General features: G+C 37.5%; 2 protein-coding genes across 8 annotated transcripts in view; one reads left to right on the top strand and one right to left on the bottom strand.

Annotated features, from left to right (window-relative positions):
• Positions 1–26,293, bottom strand: part of LOC131681799 (rap guanine nucleotide exchange factor 2) — a 74,019-nt gene that overhangs the window by 6,950 nt on the left and 40,776 nt on the right. For 6 of the 7 annotated variants that reach the window (XM_058962848.1, XM_058962841.1, XM_058962846.1 and 3 more), the window contains 3 exons: positions 11,483–11,671; positions 7,738–11,419; positions 6,901–7,269 (listed from right to left, as the gene is read on the bottom strand). In XM_058962848.1, the coding sequence (XP_058818831.1) occupies positions 6,901–7,269; positions 7,738–11,419; positions 11,483–11,671 (4,240 nt within the window). Of the gene's footprint in view, positions 1–1,940; positions 6,448–6,900; positions 7,270–7,737; positions 11,420–11,482; positions 11,672–26,293 lie in introns of those variants that run through there. The other variant, XM_058962847.1, reaches the window with a different exon arrangement.
• LOC131681805 (uncharacterized) lies at positions 20,104–21,363 on the top strand. Its single transcript, XM_058962854.1, has 2 exons — positions 20,104–20,548; positions 20,658–21,363. Exons 1-2 carry the CDS (start codon positions 20,546–20,548, stop codon positions 21,207–21,209), a joined length of 555 nt encoding a protein of 184 aa, XP_058818837.1. The 5' UTR covers positions 20,104–20,545; the 3' UTR covers positions 21,210–21,363.

The raw sequence follows: 26,293 nt of genomic DNA, 5'->3' as shown, positions 1-26,293 counted from the left end.
CAAGCTTTAGCTCATGTAGCTTTTCAAGTTTTGTGCTTTAGCTTTTTAAGTTTTGTGCTAGGATGAAACGTTCGTGTCCAGACTGAAACTGACAGCATCAAACCAACAACGTTGGATTATTATTTTCAACAAAAATTTAGTTCGCCCAAATATTAACTAGACGAAACCAAAAACTCAACTAATTTTTTAGTTGAAATTGTGATGAATCGGTTTTCCGTGTATGAATATTATTGTTGTTTATAACAAGCAAAAATTGGAAGGAATTCACTGCATGCAGTAGGATTTGTGATTTGTCTAGTGCAGATGTGAAAAATATTCCGTGTTAATGAAATTTGTTTAAGGGGTTACACAACTGAAGAGTTTCCAAAAAAAACGATTTTTTTGTTAATTTCAAGAATGTACTTTAAAATAATATTTCGGTTTCTATACCTTGCTTTCAAAAGAAAAAAAAACATGCAAATTTCAAAATAATTGTGTGGAAAAGAGCCTGTAGCCAAAATATCGCAGGCAGGAAAAAACTAAGCAGAATAAAAACGGAAAAACTAGACACCACAATAATCATATTTCCAAACAGTCAGTTTTCCATAGAACCGCTAATTGCGTGCCAAGCACAAACTGAGTTGGCGTAGAACTCATCACTAGCAACATTAATGGAAAATTATAAATGTTTAGAATGTTTCAGATTTCTGACAGTATCAACCACTTCAATAGTTGTAGCTGTGCTATTCAATTAAATGAACGGTAAAGGAATATATTATAGTTATAGTATTTAGGAATGGCCGCAATATGCTATGCACGGATGTGAATATAACAGTAGAAATATAAAAAGTCAAGTTAAACAAACACTGTTTAGAAAAATAATAGTGAATATGTCATAAATAGATATATATTTATTTTACTTTATCTTATCTCTCAGACATAAAGACCTTTTAACAACAGTATATATTATTCATATAAGTTTTACATTTTAGTTAAATATATAGCTCGCATTTATTTGTCATATATGAAAAGAGTGTGTCTTTCTAAATTTTAAGTGTGAAACACGTAAAATATGATCATCTGAATGGCCGTAGTTGCTTTTGAACGCGTGTATATTTCCATTTTGGCACAGTGCCCTATTCTGGTATGTTGAGAGTTACTACGTTACATCGTGTTTGGTATGCACTTGATAGGAGTGTTTAACTTTTTTGATTACATTGCTTTATCTACCGTGTGGTCCATTGTGTTGTATCAGACATAAATATTATGTGTACCTAGCTGCCATTAGTACATTATACATATTTGATACATAAAAACGCGTATAGAGATCCCAGTAAGTTGCGATTTTTTTAAACTTCAAACGACACAATCTAGGCGTTTAAGTTGTATAGTTAATGATTCAATATAATTTTTTTCTGCATTATTTCCGCCGATTCACAGTCAGTTAAGCAGGAACGTACGCAGCATAACCTTTATTTAGTTTATTGCATGGTCTCCAAACCGGGATGACATTGATCACTTTGCGAAGTAATGATTACATCTTTTTAGACGCAACACATTTTTTTCAAGTTTAATATTTTTAAACCATGTACTGATGTATGGAGAACAAGATTGGATGGTTTTACCTAAAATTGCCCGCTTACAGCTATTTTTCCAAAAATGATTTCAGTTATTGATGTCAATGTTTTTTATTCAAATGTTTGTTTAAACTAATTCTGGGAAGATACCCATTGTTAAATAGATGTTAATTGATATTATACAAATTATTTCAATGTGCTGTAAAATTCGAGTAACCAAAATTCGTAAAATTTGTGTCCAATTAGAATAAAAGATTCTGAAAACCTTTAAAACTGCTAAAATTGTTTTATTTCATTGCTTTATCAATGTACAAAAAGTTTCATCCATCTTAACATGTTGGAATATTGAACAATAAAAAAAATGTTGCGAATTTAAGCTTAAAATAATTTTAAATAATTTCCAACTAATTTCACAAAAAAATGTATTTTAAATAAATAAACTCTTAAAAGTAAATTTGGCACATCCCACTCTAAAGGAAAATAAAAACGCTTGTAATTTATTACTCTTGCTCAAATCTGAGATTTATTTGTTTTATAAAAAAAAGACACTTTACGAAGCTTCTTGAAAATAAGGTAAAGTCAAATTTCGGTTTTTTGTAGTTTTTGTACCCTAAAACCGAACAATATACTCAAAAAGTATAACAAATCAGTATTTTATAAGTTTAGAGTAAAAATCATTTCAAATTAAAATGATTCGGTAGACTATTCTGGTTTAATAAGCGATCTGCCAAAAAAGTTTCGAGTGATCAGTCACCCGGATGATCAAAGTCACCCCGGTTTACGGTACCTAAAGAATGGTGTGAAGAAGAAATGTGCAAAATTTCAAAACTTGGTTCAGTAGATTTCGAGTTTGGTATACGCCGCATTTTTCAAGGTGAGTCCGGAGATTTACCGTCACTTTCCCAATTTTCAATATTTTGCAATGAAGATTTAGGAAAGTATTGTTCAAATCTTGTATTATTATATGAAAATTGTGTTATAGACTAACACTTTCTCTATTGCAAAAAAATTGAAAACTGATTTTTTCCATCTTAAAACTACAAATTTGAGAAAATTGAGGAGCGCTTTCCGTTGATTAAAGTGAAAATTTGATAGAAAATATGCCTAACAGGTTTATTTTGATATTGTTATTTGAACACACTTTTGAGATCAATGCTAACATGTAAAATGTTGAAAAAGGTAAAAAATCTTATTTTCTATGCTGCACAAGTTCCTGGTTTATTAACTGTAGATGTAGATCTTAAGAACTATGACAGGGTTAACATCAATCTTCTACATTACATTCCTTCTCCTACATACGATCATCTTTCCTACATACGATCATCTTCTTTGGAGTATTTTTCGAGTTCTATTCAGGAACATTAAATAATCTGCTTGACAAATAAAAATACATAATTACTACGCTTTTCCGTAACTCATCAACTTAAATAGAAACTTTTAACGCATTAAAAACAGGTAGATAGTGTCTAGTTCATAGATCAAGAGTAGGTATCGTAATTTCCACTCACTCACGTGAGAAGAAGCTTATCCCATTTACATCTTATCTCCATAAATAGCACGAGAAAAAATTACGACCCAATAAAACTGACGATTTCTCTTGTCAGAAAGGGATACCTTTTAATTTTGTGAAAACATACTTTTATTAAAATTTACTGAATACATTTGAAATGATATTATCCAAATTACAAATATTCAAAGATCATTGAATGACCCGTGTCTTCAGTATCCAATAAGGCTACCGAAAACAGCAAACGAAGCAACCACGCGTTCATTCAATTCACTTCAGATTATTGAATACATTACGGTGACGTCACAAATGAACTCGAGTGTCCATTTCTTGTAGTTCGCTTGTACTGTTTACATGGACTTAGAAAAATTCTAAGTCCATGTAAACAGTACTAGTGAACTGTCAATAAAAATGAGGTTAACTGTGTCAGTAAAGAACCTAATTGAACGAAAGGAGCTTGCAATAACGAATCAAAATAGATGCTGGAAGAAAGACAGCGATAAAAATTAAGATAGTGTTCTATCATTTGAAAACGGTTTCCTAGGTACGGTTACCGTGACCTAATTCATCTTAGCACCTCGATTCATCCCATCCATTTGAGTAGTATCTGCTATATCTATTCAACGCACTATCTCAAATGGAAGGATGAATAAGGGTACGTTGTATTCGACTGTTCTCTTCGTTCAAAGATACATAGGCAACCTCACATTTTTTTCCTTGGGCTAATAAATTTGTTGTGCTCACTTGACCAGGTTTCCATTAGTATACACGAAAAATACCAGCCGCAAGGGAAATAAAGTAGTAATAATGGACATAGAACAATATGATGCTGACATGGCCCTAAAATTGTATCAGCCCCATACATGGGACAGAAAAAGAAACCCCATCCCGGGGATAATCAAACGTACTGAAAAAACTTATAAAGACTGCAAACGCATCTTGGGGGAGACTCATCTCAAAGTTTCAAACCCCGTCTTACCCCGAATGCAGGGACTCTCAGCAATTCATAAACCCGGTAATGAAACAAGAGAAATTATTTCATCAATAGGTACCCTAATCCAAAAAATTGCAAAAGGCTGAAACAGAAATTTCAAAATATGCCAAACAAATTTCCAGCCATTCCGTCAGCAATACACAAGAATTAACTTTCCGACTTCAGAACACAGGTGAAATCAAAGATGATGAAGTCATGGCCTTCTTTGAAGTAACCGACTTATTCCCAAATGTTCCTGTTAGAGATTCAATTAACTTATTAGAGGTTACTACAACAAAATAGCAACAATCTATGGAAAAATAAAATAAGATCTTATATTAAGGAGATACGTTGATGATATCTTCTGCATTATCAAACGTAAAAATGTAGTTCGGATGATGGAAACCATTAACAACATCCATAAAAATATCTAGTTTACACATAAAGAAGAGAAAGATAACAAATTACCCTTTTTGGATGTTCTTGCAAAGAGAAAGGGAGGGTCCTTGACTTTCGAAATATATTGGAAACTTACAAATACCGAAAGAATTATACCAACTACTTGTAACCATTCTTATCAGCATAGAATGCCTGCTTTTAATCACGTGGCTCATAGAATGATCAGTTTATAATTAGAAGAAGCAAAAATTAAAGAAACAGAATTTATTTTTGAAATGGGTAAGCAACGGGTATCCAGAGCAATGATTGGATAGTCCAATCAATAATTCATAAAAAATCTAAAATACTTAACAAGCAAACTCTTGCTACCTTAACTCCAACAACTGAAAATTTAAAAAGGATTCCAACAAAAATACGACTTATCTACTTAGAACCAAATGTTAAAAATGTTAAAAAGTACCAACTAAAATCAACACTAGGATTCACAAAGGATTCGATAGAAACTGAGAAAACCGGGGTATAAAAAATACCTTGTCCACATTGCCATAATGTTTATATTGGACAAACCAAAAGAGCATTAGAAATCCGGTTCAAATAGCACATTATAGAAACAGCAAAAGCTCTAGGGAACCTGATAAAGAACATTTCACTGCAAATCCAGATATTCATGGCTCTTCGAAATATTACCTGCATGAGAATAACTAGAGGTGTGCGCCGATGAAAAATATCGTTATCGGCGGAGTTGGTGCGATTTCGACCAACGGCGGCAGCGTATCGGTGTGACGCCGTTAGCTAAAATCAATGGTGGCGGCGGCGGCGTGGCGCAGCGGCGCACACAATAAACATAGTGGAAATCAATGCGGTAGGAAACCTGTGTTAAGTGCCAAACTGAGTTGCTTACTAACGGAGGAGTAAGTAAACAAAGAGGTTTTGTACTTAGGACTTCTTGAATAACAACATTTCGTTAAAGGAGAACATTGTGTTGTTGGTAAGTCGATTATACTGTATCATCTCAACTGTGTTGGGTTTCTAAACGCCACATGTACTGCCTATAATCGCAAGTCAGTCCCATGTAGATAGGGAAACCCTTGGAACATGGGACTGGCTTGCGATTATGGGCTGTGTACGTCTGGACACATTTCTTTTATGAAAAGAATTTTTACACTGACCCAATATTTAAAATTAAAAAAATATTTTCGAGTTATAGATCCATAGTAATATTTTTTAAATCCCTATTAGGGGCCAGGATGAAATTAACCATATTTGGCTGTTTTTGGTCAACCCCGGATAGCAGTTGTAAAATTTTATGTCGATGAGTTCGGAAAGCTTGGTAGTAATCAGTATATGCAATAAAATTTGAACAAAAAATAAAAAAAATTCAGCGAAAATAATTCTTTACCGCTTAATCACAAAAATCTGTCACCTAAGTAGACTACCAAAAGTTTATGAGAAAATTCGTCAAACGATCGATAACCCAGTGTATTAATGAAATTCCAATTTAGTAAACGATGACAGTGTTGACTGCACTCGCGTGAATGCGAAATTCCAAATTTTCCATTTTTCTTAAATTCGCAACACATCCCAGCGCAGTATTACTGCATATCAACTGTCATCTTTGCTTTTTTTAGTTATCAGTCTTGGAATGGAATAGGGCACTTTCATTTCACCAGTCTTTGGAAAATAGCATCGACGAATTGATATCTCATTGCTTGTGTACAGATTTGCGTCGGATTCAAACAATAAAAAGTCCGTCGTAAATGACGATTGGCGATATCGGAGATAACTGGAGCCTTAATGTTTCAATACTTGATACACCCATACATAAATTGACAACAATTTGCTCGAGTTTTGTGTACACCAACAGTTTAATTTTAACAAATAGTAAATATTGGCATCATCGCTTGCATTTGCTGCAAATGCGTAGATATTTGGCATTTACACGTCGGTGGACAACGTTTCAGTGACGTCACATTCGACTGAATCGCAGTCATCATCCACAGAAGTTTCAAGCTCTGCAATAGATAGACCAGATTGAAGATATTGGTCAACTTCATGACAGTATTGATGGAATTAAGCATGCTAACGTGAAGATCATGCATTTTGTGACAATAATCAGTTCAGAACATCTCCCATAACAAATCGGTTGGAGAATAACCGTACATGTTTAAATGAGATAAAAAAAATAAAAAAATAATCTGTGCCCAGGAACTGAGCAATGCCTTACATTCAATTATGACAATAACATAAAATTGTTTATTGAAAAAAATATGCGAACCCATTTACGTTTAACGAAACATTTAATATATTCGACAATGCGGCAAGCAATCGACAATCAGTCACAAAAGATTAACACACACACAAAATATGGGAATCACAATGGAAGCATCTCTTTCTATGAGCTAGATAGTCATGCACTAAGACTAGACGAAAAGATCAAGACTGGTTAGAAACTTAAAACCACTCACCAGGTGCGGTATTGCTGATTACTGTCACTGAGCTGCTCTCCACCGACAAGTCTAAACTAGGTGGCAACGTCGGCGGTGGTTGTACCGATTCAATCGTATGTGACACTCCGCTCGATTCATGCATTCGAGCGGGAATGGCCGGTGGAAGATTGCTGTTGGTTCCGGATACGACGGTGCCACTGCCTGGACCGGGATTGGTGGTGTACATGGGTGATAACGAATTCACTACCGTTGGAGCGTAGTTTGGTGTGATAGGTGATATACCGACGGCAGCGATAATCCGAGAAGATGATCCGAAATTCTGATGGGGTGCGGGGAACGACGGCAAGATTGTATTGTTGCCACTGATGCGTCGATGGGCGGCTTGTGCTATGAATATACCATCAATGACACATGAGACATCATTCGATGAAAAACTAGTTTTCGTTACAAAGTACGAATAGCAAAGAGATACTGCTTATAATAACAAATCAGTCCCATATAGATAGAGAACCTGGGACAACCATGGGATTATGGGCAGTATACGTTACATCTAAGTCAGCCAATAAACCGCTTATGTTAACATTTGCTCGGTGTTAAGTAAGACCGGACTAAGTGCCATGCACAACTAATTTGACATTTCATTGATTTGGAGAAAAAAACTCGTTTAAAGTTTGAGTCGCAGCATACCTCAATTATCATATTTCCAAATCTGGTAGAAATGAAATGCAGCTAAATTCATGATGCTATAAACCCAATCCAATGCTATAAATATACTTCACACTTTTTGAGGTTTTGCTACCTAGTACGCTCTGACTTAACACCGACCAATATTGACCCATCAAAGTAAAATCTTACCGTAGTTTGGTGGACTTCGGAATGAGCTGCTTTCCGGTGGTAGTTCCATCGGCGGCGGCAGTTGACTAGTGGAGTCCACGGAACTCTCCAATATCCGGCTGGACATAACCGCCGGACGCCCGTTGGAATACATCGACATGGTTGTGTTATAGTTTGGTGGATTGGGATGCATGTTGGATAGATGTAACCCACTGGAAACCGCATAGCTTGGATGAGTACTGGGATACGGATGGGACATTCCAATGCCTGAGCCAGTTCCTCCGCCAGTGCCAGTGCCAACACAACATTGGCTACCGCTGGACACGTGCGAAGGACTTATCGAGATTCCGGCGTGATGATGATACGGTGTATGATGAGCGTGGTGGTAATGAGACAAATTGTTATGAAGCGCGAGCTGATTATGATGGTGAATGTTGTTCAGCGAGGCCGGGAGTGCAGCGCCTACCGATGGATGTCGTGGTTGATGTGGTCGAGTTTTGGTTTGTTCCGAAAGCGAAAGTAATTTTTTGACTGCCTGTGGTGATGCGGCGCCAAATTTTGGTGCACCACTGTTGCCACTGCCAGAGCTGCCTATTGAAAGACTGCTCATCCCTAGACCAAGAGCTCCTTTCTTGCCCTCACTGGTCGAGCTGGTACTTGAAGTTGTAGATAACGTAGGAGATGGATATCGTTTTCTCACCTGAACGTTGTTTGGTGTGCTTCCTCCTTGTTGTTCACATTCTAGTGAAAGTTTGTGCAACTCATCTTCGTCGGTTGTGACTTTCATGTTGTTGAGATACGCCTTCACCCTTCGAACCATCTGAGCTTCTTCAAACATCTTCTTCGGATTGGGAGCTGCTGTTGATTTTTTCCTGCGCTTCACCGTTTGACTGTGAACAGCGGGAGGTGGAGGCATCATCAGATTACCACTGGAAGGCACCGACATCTGGTTTAGTGCAACCATAGCTGAACTCGGCGGTTGGCATTTTAGTTCCAGCATTGTAAGGATATCATAGGGTGAATTGCACATTTGTAGCAAGGTACGAACTTCCTTGGAAATCATGCGCAATTTTTCGAAATTGATCAGGCTATCGATTTTGGAATCGTTGCCTAAGTGAATGAATGTGAGGTCCTTTTTCACCACTGGATAAAAAGGAATGACGGGATGCTGAGCATTGAGTTCAGTTTGTATTAGTTGACGGTACTTCGACATGTTTCGCGAAGGATCCATCAGTTCTTGAAGGTCATTAAAAAGTTTTTGATATTTGGATGGCAGCTTTTCCCAGGATTGCCGCAGTCTTGAAACTGCCGCATGACCTAGTCCACTGATGATCGCAAACAAACTGTTGAAATTTTTACATTCCTTGCAGTGCCTAGCGATTTTGATGAACTGTTTAATAATCTTACATCTTCGCATCATATTATGCTCACTGCACACTTCGGTGACAACCCAGAACATTTCCCTATTTACTAGCTCGGAAAATTTCACCAGCATAGGCTTACCGTAACGGCTTTTCAATGTAAATAAGTCATCGATATATTCGGTGGATTCGATTTGCCGAAAGATAGCGAAATCTTGTAACGTTAACTGAATTGCCAATTCATTCGCATTAAGCTGAAGAAAATGAACGGCACTTTCACGGATTAGCTCCGGAGCGACATCGTCAGGTACCAGTGTTTCAGTGATTCCATTAGTTTTCAGATAATACCTCGAACTTAATCCAATCCGTTCAGCAAGGTTTTGCAACTGATCTGGCAGCCGCCTTTGCTTAATCATTCCGCCTTCACCAACACTCACCTCACAAAGTGAAAAATTCGAGCTTGGATCGTGAATTCCAAACTCCTGCAAGGCTAACATCACTACTTCATGGGCTGTGGTCTCCTTGTGAACCAGCAGATACTTGCAGGTCTGATCTGACTTGTATACTTTGAGAATGTGTTCAGGATAATCGCTGGCACGTAGTTCCTCATAGTAAAGAGTGCCACTTTTTGGAATGATTGCCTCTATTGACAGCGCCTTAGCGGGTGTTTGTGGATGCTCCCTCAGATCGGAATTGCTTTGATAGGTGGATGTTGGTGGTGTCTCATCCGAATCAGCCGTCGTTATCGAAGAAGTCGAAATAGATGAAGCTTGCGAGGAGAAATTCACGCTGATTCCGGACGACCGATCGCTGCTATCGTAATTGCTATTATTGTTACAACTGTTATTGTTGTTGATGCTATCGTCCTGGAAAACTATGTTCTTTGGAAGCAGATTCATTTTAATCAGAGCTTTCTGTAGCCGTTTCTTACCACCCAGGGTCATGAAACTTCCCTTGTTGTTGTTCATATGTGACGAAGATGGTGTGGAGGCTCCCGAATCTTTTCGTCCATAGTCATCTCGCACCGGCAGTGGCATGAGGAACTGGGGTGTTGGCAACAAACCAGCTTTGTCTACTAGATCTATCGATTTTTGCGATTGCAGTAAATCCGCCCGTAAACCTTTTTTCAGATCTATCTTTAGCTTACTGGAATCTCCATCGGCACTTGAAAGCATTCCTTTAAACGCCCAAAGATTACTCTTAATGGTTATGCTTAGGTGTGTAGTTCCCATTAACAGTTCCAACGCTCGTGCACAAGTGATGTGTTCAAAGTTTTGTCCATTAACTTCAAGTATTTGATCTCCCCTTTTCAAACCTACGTCGTAGGCTTTAGTCTTTGGTTCGACCTTTGTGATAAAAATCCCACCTATGCCCCCAGATATTTGAAAATTCAAATCCTCATCTCGCGAGCTTCTAGCTAAGGTAACATTTCGTTCTCTAGCATTGTGCTGGGCATAAACATGCAGTAGCCTCAACTGCTCTAACATGTTTTTCTTTTCTAGGGCAGATTCAAAAATCTCCAGAAACTCCATCATCTGTGGATCCGTGTCAAAATCTGTAAAATGATTATTTACCCACAGTAGAACAACTCTCGTTACACGATCACAAATATCGTTCGCCGAAGCCTGGTGTATTGCATCTACAAGCTCACTGCCATCGTCTAAACCATCTACATTGAACCACTTTAGTAGTTGCTTGGACACATCAATCGGATCACTGATAAACGTTCGGAAAGTCAAAAGAAAATCTTCCACGTAGTAAGGATCAGTTTGAGTTGTATCTTCGACCAGCTGCTGCGTTAACCGTTCCACCGTACCCCGGATGACCACGTACCCTTTTCTAGATCCATTTTCCCCTGTGCTATTTCTTAATTCCGTTACCATTACTACCTGACCATTATCTTCAATTTTCCTAATATTGTCTTCTCCTTGGTGCTGTATCCGATAGTAATCTGTCTGCGTGATACACACAAACTGACAATCGTCACATTTGGTCCGCATAATTCCCCGATGGTACAGCTTGTCCATCGTCGGCATGATTCCAAAACTATCTCCTATATGCAGATATTCTATTTCACCATTGGCATGCTCAATCTCCACGTGTCCATTGATCAGAACGCTCCACGAATCCAATTCCTCTCCATCATTCATCACTATGGTTCCAGCCTTTTCAACCACAGCGAATACCATCACTGAGCAGAGTGCCCGCCGGACGGCAAATGTCATGTTCGTGAACGCCTTTAGTTTCTGCGTGAACTCGAGTAGTATCTCAATATCATCCACCGTACGATCGCTTGGATCCTTTTCCAAGCACTCTCGCACGGTATCTCGAACACTCATGCTCTGTGTAAAAACAAAAATATAACAGAACTTCAATAAACAAAATTAACATTCATCAATACTTACATCTATGCTTTCGGCAATGTCTTCCTCGTCGGAATCGACAACCGATTCGACCAGACCGGACAGGTCAACCTCGTCCGAGTCGAGCGAGGAACTCGTAACGGACGTCATCGTATCTGTCTGGCTGGTATCGCTAGAATGTGACAGGCGGTTACCCTTATCATACAGTTCAGGTGGAATGCCGGCCGTTAGCTGAAAGTAGTGATGGGTGTATTAGATAGGTTTGGAAATTATTTAAATTAATATAAATATTTCTACGTTAACTTGGTAATTATTAACTAGTTCACCGGAGCAAGTTGCTTTCCACTAAGCAGTTGAACTTTTGGATTTCTTCACTCCAGCAGAAATATGTTCCCCATGACTATTGTGACAACATATTTTGTTAAAGAATTTTTTTTTTCAATTTATGCGAGCTGCTGGGATAATTGAGAAATTAGACGTGCAAAGAATATATGGGCCATATTGTAAATGCCGTTTTGAGTTTGTGAAACCTAGCGACAAAATCGTAATCTGCATTCCCAAAACAGTACCGTACCGGTACCGTAAAATTGGGTAACTTGCAACACTTCGACATGTTTCTTTTTACTAATAATAATGTTTACATTTTAGCGTCACGGTTATCGGTTATTTGCGCGTAGCAATTATCGAACAATTCTAGAAAATCGACGTTACGCGAACTTGCGGGGTAACTTGCCATATATTTTGTTCATCCTGGAAATAATATTTTGATTTCATATGTAGGGGGAAGTGGGCCAATACGGACCGTTGTCAATTCGGACCCCAGCTGTTCCTCAGCTAATATTATGAAAAGCGAATATATCATTTTCATGGCTGTCATGTAGCTCTGTTCTATCTCACAAAATTTTGCGGTTCCCAGTTTTCGTGCGCTTGCGCTGGGGGCGAATGTTGTTTAAGAGCGCTTATTTGAAAAATGTGTAAACCGAAAAACAAGATTTTTGTTGGCAACAATAATTAATTAAATCAGGTGCATTATCGTAATTTTGGATCTGCCAGACAATATCTTTTATTCAATGTCTTGTTTTAAGTGAGACTATCAATTTCTTTGCTTTAATTGGTGAGTAAATAATAGAACATGGATAGGTCAAATTCGAACCTTTTGCCGCATATATGATCTGATACGCGCTCTGAAAAACCGTTTGAGAGGAAAACATAAGTTTTCGCAAATCGGTGGACAGATTTCGACGTTATAACTCATAGTCTATTTTTAGGTAATTTGGCCCAACTCTTACTTTTTATTGTATATTTACTAAAAAGATCTATATATCAAAGAGAACTTTTCATTTCACTATTCGAATTTTGCTGAAAATCAAATAGGAATAACTTTGGTTAAAATAGGAATTAATTTCTGTTACAAAAAATCGATAAGAAATGGGTCCGGATGGATAAGAAATCCGAATTGGAACAGGGTTGGGGTAATTCGGACCTTTCGTGTACTTTTGCGTAGAACCGTTTATACACAATACGGTACAACATCGGAAAAAGTCACCTAAGAAAAAAATGTGCGCAATTGATCAAGCTTTCATAAAAAAAATATTTATTTGTGAATCAGTTGACATGTCCCAGTTCTATAGTTCATAAACCCGTACTAGGTCCGAATTGACCCAGTTCCCCCTACCATTTAATATTCTTCATACTCCCACTAGCGCTTGTGCATGTCGTCATACCACCTTGAAGTTGAAAAGTGTCGCAACTAACCCCGTTTGACGGTATGTACTTTTGAAGGTCAATAAATTCCATATTCAACTTTTGGCCGGATTTTAAAGCACAATTTCACTTTAGGCGCATTTCTTGTCAAATGAAATTTGAAAGCGATAGCGACACTGTTGAAAACAATATCAAGTACGGTACGATGGCGGATTCCCTTGACTAGTCTATAATCGATGTGACGTGTTGTTCGTTACAGAATATTTCAATGACATATGTAGTGCACGCCAGAGGTGATGCTCATACAGGCCAGACTCGATTAGCCGAGGACTTGATTTTTCGTAACACGATTATCCGTACAAAATGACTCGATTATCCGTAGTCCGATTATAAAGCGACATCAACTCGACCATTTGAACAGATATTTTTTGTTATCTAAAGTTAGAATTATTTTATATTAGCTGAAATAAGAATTATTTTATATTATCTAAAATAATCAATAAATTACGTAAAATACAGAAATCTCGCTTAGCTAGAAAAAAAACTTTGAGTTCACTGCGATGATTTATATATTATAATACAAAAATTTGCTACAATTTCTGGTTGTACAAAATATTGAATAGTCTTAATAAATTCGAATAATTCGTAGAAATACATAAATTTCAATAAATTCTGATCAACGACAGCTTCGTAAAGAAGCTGTAGATGTTATTAGTCACTTCATATACAGTTGTGTTTTTCTTTGATTAATTCCCCTAAAAGTGATGTCTACAAACTTTCTTGCAAGTTATTATACTGATGACAAATCTGTCAAGGTGTCATTAATACCTTCAACGTTATTGCTTGAACCACAATGACCATTTGAAAGCCAAATCTTCAAATAAAGCTTTTTGACATCAACCTGAAAGGTCGGGACATTCCGTTAAAAGGTATGTACAGTTTTCAGAATTCTTTTTTTTTTCATTTTTTATGTCAATTGATGTAGTCACACTTTTTTCACCTTTTAACGACATTCAATTAGCTAGAGATTACTAAGTAGGAAATGTTTTGAAAATTTAGAGCCATAGTACTCAAGTGAGAGCAAGGATGTGAAATATACAGATCGGAAAACTAGAAGTGGCAGGGTCATTAGAAAGAGACAAAGATAAAGACAGACTTGTCCCTCTTTAAAGGCATACAGAGATGAACAGTAGCATATTCATTGATGTTGTTAATCGTCGACGGGTGTTCAGTGGTGATCTTACGTGACTTCTCTTTTGTCAGTTCTCATATTAAAGAGGGACAAGTCTTTGCTGTGAGACATGTTGGTAGACTTGAGCTATTCGTAGTAACACTGCCTAAGCTCGACTCCTGCCAACAGAAGACAAAAGCTTAGCCCGTAAGATTTTAAGCCTGTTTCTAACGACCCTGCCACTTCTAGTTTTCCGATCTATATATTTCACATCCTTGCTCTCACTTGAATAGGGGAGACCGGGGCTAGTTGGCTTTGTTTTCAGTTTTCAATTTTTATCACTTTGATGTAGGTAGATCTTGCAAAATAGAACACGTGGCATGAAAGAGCAGACTGTTGGAAACATCTCTGATTTTTTTAAAGTGTTTCATGCATTGTCTCCATTTTTAGAGACAAAAATATGTGACGCGTAAAACCAGCCAACTTACCCCGGCCCCGGGGTAAGTTGGCGGTCTGTGAGTATACGCCAAAAACTAAGCAATCAAATTGAGATTCAATTACTTCAAGGGTCCTTTTGGAATGTGCTGAATGTCTACTCGAGGAAACTGTATATTAACCGACATTTGCCATTATATTTCAGTTTCAATACCCCGGCATTTTGACTTTGACACGTACTCCCTATTCAAAAGCAAATTTTTGAAGTGACCGATTCATGATCGTGCGAGTGCGGGAGTTTTTAGGTTCACGCTTGAGACCGCGATTGAAAATTTATAGGAGCTGAGACATTCACTTTATCACTGGGATGCGATCATGTTTACTAGATCGCGGATGTAGATGCCGGGGATGATAGCGAAGGGCTCAAGCATTAGTATATTAACGTGTTTGTCATGTGTATGTGACTTCGCGTGTATAACATCGATTTTATAATGACGGATTGTGTATTTTTGTTTGATCGCGCGCGGACCGTGAATCTGAAGCTTAATTTTTAGTGTATGATACAGATAGTAGTCCGTTTCCCCATATCACTTGAGTTCTAGGTCATGTCACCATGGAACGTGTTGTTTAGTGAATATGAGCGTCACTTTTTTGATTGGTTCAACTGAAGGCATTAGTACAGGCTGGTAAAACTTTCGGACGTGACCGTTTCATGATCGCGCGAGTGGTGGGTTAATGTTTGAGACCGCGTATGGAAGTTTAAAGATGCCACGTTTACTTAATTACCGGGGTGTTTTCATGTAGGCGAAATCGCGGGCGTAATTATATGTGGATTATTGCAATTGCATGGTCGCGTTTGTGGCCAGTTTGGTGTTATCGCGAAGGACACGAGCGTTTGTACCTATATGAGTATAGATAGCGTATAGTAGAGATATACTAATAAAAGGAATCATAACATGCCGAATAAAGAAAAAAAGATGCAAAGAGCTTGACTAGAAGTGTATAAATTGAACAATACTATTTTGGTATACATAAATAATGGAAAATCAAACTAATAGATGTACAAAAGAAACAGACTAATGAAGTATAACAGAAATATAAGAAAGGCAAAACATATGTAACGTGCAATCAAACACGTCTATAAGCAGCAAATGTTGTATATTTATCATTAACGACAATTGCATGCTGTTAGACTTTCATCATGCTATGCTGGCCGGGAATGGATGACTTGCGTCGGTAAATTTATTTTACCCTAATTTATCCAACCCGATTTTTCCGAATGAATAGAACCAAATTCTCAGATTGATCACCAGAAGTGTTCGCCACCATTCTATCATATACGTCAGTTCTGCATCCATTCCCTGACCCAACTGTCACAAATACTCAGACGAATACATACGTAGATAGACATACGACTAGCACATAACAGTTGTACACTAGTACGAAAAACTACGATTATCACAAAGTTACAACTAATAGTTTTCTACTTATTCTGCTTTATTAAATTAATTTAATTATTAAATTAATTTAATTATTAAATTAATTAAATTATTAAATTAATTTAATTGGTATATGCACGATGACGAAGTCGACCGATAAATGGACACACAATGACTCCCTCCGTGAGCCCCGTCCACAAATACCACCAATAGAACAATATTTGCAAACACGGCACACAGCAAAAGTCAATCTACGTCGATCCGCCAGTCGGCCACGACATCGCGCATAGACCAGTAGTTTAGCGTTGGTATGCGCAGGTGCAGAGTATGAAGCAACATATAACATAAAAAAGGCGCATAAGCCCTCTCGGTCTCCTCGATGCACCACTATCGAGGCGTAATGCAATACCCATCTTAAAGCAATTAATGCTTGATGATGTTTGCAATACCGTCAAACCCCTAAACCTTGGGGAGGGAACTTCCACCAAACAAATCGTTTTGCAACAAAACCACATTGGATAACGGGTTTCACATAACTTGAGGTACACAAGAAGAGGCAGCGCTATATGTCTAATAGAAACAGAGAAAAAGGGATTCCGCCAACTTACCCCAACCGCCAACTAACCCCGGGCTCTCCTACTATGGCTCTAAAGTTTCATAACTTTCCCTACTTAGTAATCTCTAGCTAATTAAATGTCGTAAAAAGAAAAAAAGAAAAAATGAAAATCAAAATTAACAAAATTCTACATGATAAACATTGAATTATATCGCAGGAATTCTAAGCAAAAATTTCTAAAGTGACCCCCCCCCCCCATTTTTCACAAAGTGGTGAATTTTGCAAAACATGTTTTAATTTTATTGTTTTGGTATCGGTGAACACGAACCAGCGATTGTTTCGCCCGCGCACTGTTGTTGGCATGCCGGGTAATACAAAAAATCAATTATTTTACAAACCTTATGTTCGCTCAAATTTTTTTTCTTGGAATTAAAAGCTGATAATATATGTAACATTTTACAACCTAAACGGTACGAATATCGCGTGAAGAAAACGTTTAAAATTATTTATACACCTAGTATATTTAGATGACCCTTTGAAAGTCGTTTTATTTTAATTACCTTTTCAAATATTATTTCAATAAATTTGAAATATTAAATGAAGTTGTTCCAATCGTGGAAATACATAACTTTCATTAACGCATATATTTTCGTGCATCGATTATTTTTAAAGATATTGAACTTTTTTTAAAAAAACGTCAGATTTTCAACTATAACTCTATCAGGAATAACTAGAAAGAAATGAAATTTAGAACTGGCTTCCCATTTTTGCTCCTTCATTACATTTTTACCATAAATTCCAAACCACTACCACAAGGGATAGATCGATTATATTTCCTAAACCGATACCTTCGTGGAGGGCATCTTTGCGTACTTTTTGTCAATTTTTCTATTTTGACGAGTTAAAACTCCTTTAATAATCGATGGATTTGTATCATATCAGGACAGATTTATCGTCATCGTCTATGTATTATTTATACCAAATATGAGCAGAACCAATAGAAAAGTTCAATAGTAATTCTTCAAAAGGGCGAATGAGACTTTTGTAAACAAACTTATTTCGCTCATTATTCCGCCACCGAGTTGAATTTCATGAAAAATACACATGAATCAACATCTTTACCCTTGGTAGAATCATTTTCAAATGTTTTCTGTGTTGAAATGATAATAAATTAGGAGAAATCAGCAAAACAAAAGTTTGTTTACAAATCTTATTAGCCCTATTCAAATGTTGATATGGAGTTGTTCATATTGCGTTTAATATAATCAATATATGGACTATCTGGAGGATACCTTGCACAATTCTTGAATTCGATATTAGATAAAAATTAACCAATTTTTTTACTTCTATTGAAATATCATTAATTCATGATGATATCAGAGGATTCTTCAACAATAATACGTCACCCAATTATCGCTCTTTCTAAGATAAGGGATTTATTTTAATTTAACATGCATAACGTTGCTTGTCAAAAAACTTGAGTGGGTTGAGACTGCACATTGTTTTTTGGAAAGAAAAGAGGAAAGTGGTTTAAAATGGCGTTTTTCGCTTATGTCTCGTATGTCAGAATTGGTGTGTAAAAGCTTTTAAAGATATTTTGTATCATCAATTATAAAAATAGTCACACGATAGGATTGAAAATTTCGCAAACTAAAAAAAGTGAAATAAGGGGCTATTTATGACGTACATTTGGGTTGCCAAATTAATGGCGTAATTAGTACACAAGGTCACATTCTCAAGTTATGCACTTTTTAAATCAAGAATTTTGAATTAGCGGTCCAAAACCAGGTTTTTCACGGCCAAGATCATGTTATTTCACAATTAGCAACTTTGGAGGTCTTCGAAGAAATTATACTATATAATACAGAGTATCTCTTGAAAATAATAATTTTGGTGATTAATTCCCCTGGAAATAATTATGCAGAATAAATTAAAAACATTATTTAGACGCTTGGTATCTTCGGTAAAGTTGTTGACAATGATATTAAAAACAACTTTTTTAAAAACACAAAAATCTTCAAATGCTCATAAAAACCGATCCTGACGTACTATAGAAACAAACAGAAAATGCCATTTTAATCATTTTTCTTCTTCTTTCCGAAAAACAATATGTGGTTTCATTACACTCAAGATTTTCTGAGTTGTCGAACAGTCGCATTGACAAAAGACATAGGTATGCAACATGGCTCTACAAATGTCAAAAGTATAATAACACTAATAAAAGTGCGTCTGTTAGAAAATATGGAAAAACTAAAGTGTGCATAGTAGCCCGACATATCCAAAATAGCTCAACACCGCGGGATTGTATGTTGGCAAGACGAACAACTTCCTAGAACATACTACATATTTAACATGTTACAATATTTAAGAAAATTACTCAGTGTTTCGGTTTCGAGTTCGTCTCGGCACTTGGCTAATGCACCAGGCTTACGCTAGTTAAAAATTGAAAACACTATTTGTGAACACGCTAAACGAGTTCTATCTTGCGATTTCCTGTAAGTGGTTCTGATGAGACATACTGAACTCGAATTTTAGCAAGTAAATACATAACAAAATTCTATATTACTCCCTAAGGAGAAAATTGGGTTGAAGACGAATATTTAAGATCAAAACCAATATTTAAGAAGTTATGTTAACGGAGTTTTTAGGGGTCATCCTAAAAATTGTTTTCGCGTAAATAATATATCGCAGGTTATGGCAACATCTTTCTGATCACTACACGGTTAAATAAAACAACCTGCAGAAAAGTTCTTTTAACTTACTTTTGAGTTGTGCGTCGCTTTCGCACTTATTAGTGTTGTCAAAAACAAAAAGAGAGATTCGACTCAGTCGAGGTCTTCCGTGGAGGAAGGTACTTTTGAGTTGTTTGGGGTGAACTCAAAATTAGGTAAATTCAACTTAAATTTGAGTATAAAAAACCTATCAATGAGTTGTAGTTTTTGCCGTGGTTAAATGGAAACTACCTTCAACACGGTTTACCTAATTTTAAGTTCCCCCACGATACCACGAGATTGAGTCAAAGGAACTCAATTTTAGGTAGTTTTTCGTTTCCGTGTACGGATAGTCGAGTCTAGCCTGTACTGATATTGTTATGTTCACCAGTCCATTCGTGGAATGCTTTAGGTTATGTTCCTTATTTTTTGTTTACAAAAAATACCGTCAATAGACACAGCATAAAAAGCACAAACGAAACCGCTACTCTTTTCATCCTTTTCATTCATTCGCTTCTTGGGGGAGTAAGTAAAGCTCATCACTCTCATCACACACATGTTGGTTTAAAAGTTTGTACTAAAAAGCTCAGCATGATTCCGATACTCGTTTGTATTTGTACCTATGTTCTTCATTCATTCGTTTTGTAGTAATCGTGAGAGGTACAGTGCCGCCTTCGCCCTTTTAAAGATAGCTGTCAAATATTTTCGGAGGAAGTTCTTTCACTTCGTTGCAAGAGATATTGTTTTTGCACCGTTTTGCAAGTCAAGGCACTGTTTAGGCAACAACGCTGGCCTCAAAAGGCCAAGAAAAGACCTACCTTGCCTAAAAGCTTCGACAAACAGCTTTGTTTTGCTGCAGCTGAAACGGCGTCGGTGACCGACCGACCAGCCGAAGGTGTAGAAGAGAACGTGCAAGCTGTTGTCAACGCAGGCAAGCATCTTGGAAATTTTTCCCCTTGTTTGATATTTGGTGCTAGTGATCAAACAAAACAAGTACAAAGGCTGCTTTCCTATCGTTGGTGGCGTTATAGCAACCGGGGGCGCTTGTGATTCTAGGAGCTAGGTTATTTCAAATACGGAATTAACAATATGGTGAGCAAATATCGATTGATTGTCTATAGTGATATAATTTGAACTTACGACGCATATTCATAATTTTACATAGGTCGAGTTGTAAAAAATGCAAAATTATTCATTCCAGGCATCTAGTATTGGTTCGGTTTCCACCGGCACTAAAAAGTCTTCGACAACGGCTACTGGACAGACGGCAGCCACGGGAAGGAAAAAATCGGGTCCAAAATTCGAACTATCCGACGAACAGAGGCAAGATATAAAAGAAGCGTTTGATTTATTCGATTCCGAAGGGACTGGAATGATCGATACCAAGGAGTTAAAGGTCGCAATCCGAGCTTTAGGATTTGAGCCAAAAAAGGAAGAAATCAAAAAAATGATTGCCGAAATCGATAAGGATAGTACTGGAAAAATTTCCTTCGAAGACTTTCTATCACTGATGACTGTTAAAATGGCTGAAAAAGACTCCAAAGAAGAGATTTTGAAAGCATTCCGATTGTTTGACGATGACGAGACTGGCACCATTTCGTTTAAGAATCTAAAGCGGGTTGCCAAAGAATTGGGTGAAAATCTGACCGACGAGGAGCTGCAAGAAATGATAGATGAAGCGGATCGAGACGGAGACGGGGAAGTTAATCAAGAAGAATTTTTGAGGATTATGAAAAAAACTAGTCTCTACTAAGCCCAGGAGGATGCGTACATCTAGTTCTAATACAGTACCTAATAGAAAACTGCAACAAAAATATGTATTTTTGCTATCTAGTTAGAGCGCTGATAAGTTATGCTATACATTTATATAAGAGCACTACAATAAACCAGTGATGCACTGTTCTATAGCTAATTCTTTTTAGTTTTCATTCCGAAGCCCTAATACTGAACGCTGAAACATTAACTAAATTCCGTATTTATTTGGGGTTCCCGTTGCAATGTGCTTAATTACAGTTTCGTCGGTGGAGTTTCATTGAAAAAAAATGAAAATGTTATACTCCAATGTAGCAAACAAGGCAAATTCTTCACACTTCCTTTCGAGCATGTTTAAGGGAGCGTAGTAGTATTGTGCCATACGAAAAACTCACTCATAATTTTGGTCACGCAAAAAATATATTAAATGTGGCGCCAAGGGTTGGCGCTTGTACGTTTATCGGAAATTAAAAAGTCAAAAAATTTCAGACTGTTACCCGTTCAGTTTTGTGGGAGACTTTTAGGTCACATGCGTTTGATCAGACGTAACTAGCTTATTTGTGCGCACTGGCTTCGTAGAACCGAAGAATTTGCCAAAATCATATGTTCTACGTGTGAATACACTTAGCCCAAACGCTTTTCAATCATTAGTTCGTGTCTGTATCTTTGGAATTCCGATTTTTAACCCTCTAGTTCCCACCACCGCCTCTAGGCGGTCTCCATAAAAATCTAAATAAAACTACTAAAACATGATCGTATGTTGTCATCCCCATTAGCACTTTTTCCCAACCTTCACACCTTTCATTGAATCTCAAAGTTAAAAATTCGAGGAAAACGTGGAAAAAAACTATTTTGTGTTTAGTGGTAATCTTCATTAAACAAATTTAAACTTTTTTTGGAAATTTCAAAAACTAAAAAAAATGTTTTTGAGTAGCATCTTACTATCAGTAGCGTCTGGCTCAAATGGAACGTTCCCCATGTTGATCGGAGATTTGTGCCTTGCCAAGAATCGTCTTTTCATCATTCTCCTGATGGGGAGGATTGGGGAAGTGGTAAGGTTAGGGGTAAGGAAAACAACGTCTCTAGTTCTGCACTTCAAGTACTGTGTAATACATTCTCCAATGTGTGTAGGTTGCATAACATTCTGTTTCGTACACGTTGTAAGCGATATTGAACTTTAGAGCGTATTAGGGTGAAGAGCTGTATTAAGGAGGGTGCCTCACCATTTCATTAATTACTGGGAATACAATTGATGCAATGTGTTTGAATTGGCACCAATATCTTTGCTTTCTTCTTATGAACCATTATGATAACAAAAATCGCCTTGCCATTTGAACCAATGCGTTGAACAAAGATGGCTAACGCCGTTCTAACCTTTCTAACGGATTCACATGGTTAGGGCGAAAATAGGCTCATTACCCTACATTTTTGTTATTTATTTATTATTATTTTCATCTGACCGACATGGTCTACATGAAATAGAATGTGGAAAAGCCCATTTGAAGTTCGTGTTAAAAACGCCCTCTAAATGCGCGTAAAAACCTCATCATCTTTTCGCATATACATATTATACATTGGGTTTAACTTAATTGTACATTTTGGGAGAGTTCAAAGTTATTCCACGAATGACTAGATTTTTCGATAGAGCATTTTCCGTGGTCGTATATGTAACATACGTAACCACGAACAAAATTTGTTTTTTGTTTGTTTACTTCGGAATTTCACAAAAAGAATTTCGAAAATTCGCTTTTGAATACAAAATGTGCGCGAATTTAAAATGCCGGAACATTGAAGCAAAAAAATAGTAACAAGAATCGATTGATTTGCAGTTTTATCGAAAAGACATCTCACGCGATCCATACTTTATCATCAAAAGTGGCTAAGTGGCATCATTGTGCGCATAGTCGTAAGTTGGAAAGATTTCCGTCACATATTTAAAATTCGGAGATGCAGCCAACAGTCTGCTCTTTTATGCAACGCATTCTCTTTTACACGATCTTCTTTAATTAAAAAGATAAAACATGATATGTGAAACCATGGCCAGCAGACCCTAGACTCCCCTATTATAAATTAGAAGTCAATAATTAAACAATCACTAGAGAAATACTCCATACAGTTTAGGTAATTTGCGCTCTGATGGAGTCCAAAATATAAGCAACAATCTGTATTCGCTTATGTAGAGGTAACTAGAAGAAATAAGCTTTTGTTTTTTATTCGCCCAGGTGCCCAAGACCGCCTTTGGGCGGCCTACTTATTTTATGGCTACAATGAAAAGTCCACTACTTACAAGAATTATCAATATTATTTTCGTTTTTCTCATCATGAAGCCCACCTACAAAAGTTTTTTTAAGCTTGCAAAAAAATTTGTGCGCTAGAGGGTGAATCGAAGAGGAATCTTCAAAAGAGGCAACTACCTGCTGGCTCGTGAAATTGTCGTATTCTTATTACGGCAATTTGCAGTAAATCTTCCGATTAAACCCAAATTTCTTGTTCATCCTTATCCTCATCCTAACGGGACGACCGTTGGTACTATTTCGAGTAAGATTGTGCAAATATTATTTTATTTGTTGCATTTACACCAACAGACCCCTTGGCCCCAATGGTGGTTGCTAAACCTAGTTACCTTTCAGGATAGACAATCTTCCAAAACGAACAGGGCTCGAGAGCAGTCCCCCCGGATATTGAGTGTTGAGCTGTATTAACTGACAACAGTTTCGTAGCTCGGCAGCTCAAATTTGTTTCACCATGGGAAATATCGAAGTGCAAAGCGTATGAACCGGTGTTGAACAGCCTTGAGCCCCCGTTCTGGTAGTACGGATTCCAAACAACAGAACAATATTCTAGCGTTGAGCGAACCAACAAACAAACAAAATTTTTCGCTAATCGGACAATGAACCACAGCTCTTTTCCACGATGTAGGAAGTATTTGTTTTGAATGTTAGTGTCGAAGCCATGATGACTCCGAGATCCTTGGCGTCTTGGAATGCTCGAGTAGAACAAATGGTAGTTGAACTGTATCAGATAGTGTTTTCGCGCGAACGTGACGTTTGAAAGAAGATGTACTTGTTGTTTGACATTGAAGTCATTGAAGTAGAGGAAGTATGTTACTGGGCCGAGATGGCTTCCGTATGGAAGTAGCAAGGAATGGATCTGGTAGACAGTCCTGAATGCTGATTTGGACTTGTCTCGAGGTTGGAACGAGACCAGCGCAGAAGTTGTCCATCATGATTGATTTTGTCGAAGGCAACAGATAGATTCATGTAAATAGAATCGGTTTGCAATCTGGCAGCGAATCCATCATGTACATGTAAACGTTGTTACTATGTTTTAATTGCCGCAAGGTTATACTGTATCGATAGTGTTGGCTATTTTCGGCAAATTTGAGACTAAGAGAAACGAAAGAAATGAAATTGAAAGACGAATAGGTATTCTAGAGCGAATCAGTTATAAACTTAGAACGGAAAACTAGAACTAGGCAGGCTCATATGGGCATGATCGAAAGGAAATGTGAAGAATTCTTTGCCTTCTGCAGAGTAGGAGTTGGGCGTTGCACCCAAGTCTACCGCATGGTCTAGGTATATTTTGTAAACGAAAGCAGGTTGGTTGTTGTCGATCGTATAGACATAAACCGTGCAGGTCGTCTACAATGTTTAGTGTTTGGAGTGAAAGAAGATAGTGTCTACAGCACCCAGCTTGATTAAATTTGATACGGCACTCAAACACGAGATTTCTCCGCTAATTATTAATGTTCGAATTTGTTTCCCTTTTCATGGACTGGAGACATGTCGGGTTGCTTTCCTGCAGGAAGGGAATATTCCAGTAGTGAGTGATAGCTGCTAATCGTAAGTGTTTTTCTTCTGTTGTTTATGGCTCGTTGCCCATCTTTTTCGGTATAACTGACCTTCACAGGTCAGCTGCAAGCATTGGAACCTGCCGAGATGTCAATCGATTCGAATTTGCCCACCAACTTGACTTACATGTCCTCTTAACCACTATTTCAGGGGATCTTCTTCATTTAGACCGTACGCACAACTCAGAAATTGGTTGAATAACAGTTCGGAGTATTGTTTACAAGCTTGCAAAAGTATTTTGCTAAAAGTGATCAGCGACGGAATTCAAACGTAATAGTGGGTTTACTTTGTTACCTATAATCGCATGTCAGTTCCATGTAAATAGAGAATCCCAAAGAACATTGTCCGTGAGTAGGCCAAAATACCGGAAGTCACATTCAGGCAGCTTGCGATTCGTTGTTTGACTATCACAGGGCCAAAATCAAGGCAAAAAGTGGTCATATCGAGCCAAGGCGAGTTATTGATGCTGAATTTTTGATTACACACATTCTGTACTTTGAAGTAAATAAAAATAATATTCCAAACTGAGTTTTCTAGCCTTTTTAATTGGGTGCCGAACCCTATATTGGGGTTGCTCGTTTTACTTTTAGTATCCGTTGTTGTCAGCTCGCTGTACTCGCTTCGCTGGGTTACTGTCGTTAGGTACAGCGGCGGAACGAATCCCACCCCTATTGTGAATCATCTAAGCGAAAGCGATCTACACAGATAATCCCCGACGACGAATCAACCCTACTCGAACTTGTTGTGACCGGGAGCCATGGTGTGTTGTTATCGGCGCTTGTTTTGTTGCTGTAGGTTACCGCAAGTAAATTTGTTTCTGGTGGTCGCTTCGCACGATATTGGTTCAATCCTTTGCAGCCATTAAGATGTGCCGTTTTGTTTTCATCCTTCGACTGGTGAGTGAGGTCGCCAGGGTAATGTTATAACTTATATAGCCAAGGCTGACGGATTTCTTTGATGTAATTGTTTTTGCCAATCAGAAGCGATGATGGGGAAAAGAACGAAAAGGAACAACTTAGAACAGCTTATTATGCTTCTCTTTTTTCAAAATTGAGTGTAACATATTCTCTACCTAAAATCCTTCTATAGGTCCAATCAAGCGTCAAAACAAAAACTGCCGCTGTGTTCGAATGTGTGACAGTTTCTACGGCGAATGATGATAGCATCTACGTCATCAATACCACGTTTTATAGGCTGTCTCTGTTCACTAGCATTAACATTAACAAGTTCTTAG

This window comes from Topomyia yanbarensis, chromosome 2 (genome assembly GCF_030247195.1).
Source record: "Topomyia yanbarensis strain Yona2022 chromosome 2, ASM3024719v1, whole genome shotgun sequence".
In the NCBI taxonomy this organism is placed as follows: domain Eukaryota; kingdom Metazoa; phylum Arthropoda; class Insecta; order Diptera; family Culicidae; genus Topomyia; species Topomyia yanbarensis.
This window is presented reverse-complemented; position numbering and strand designations above follow the sequence as displayed.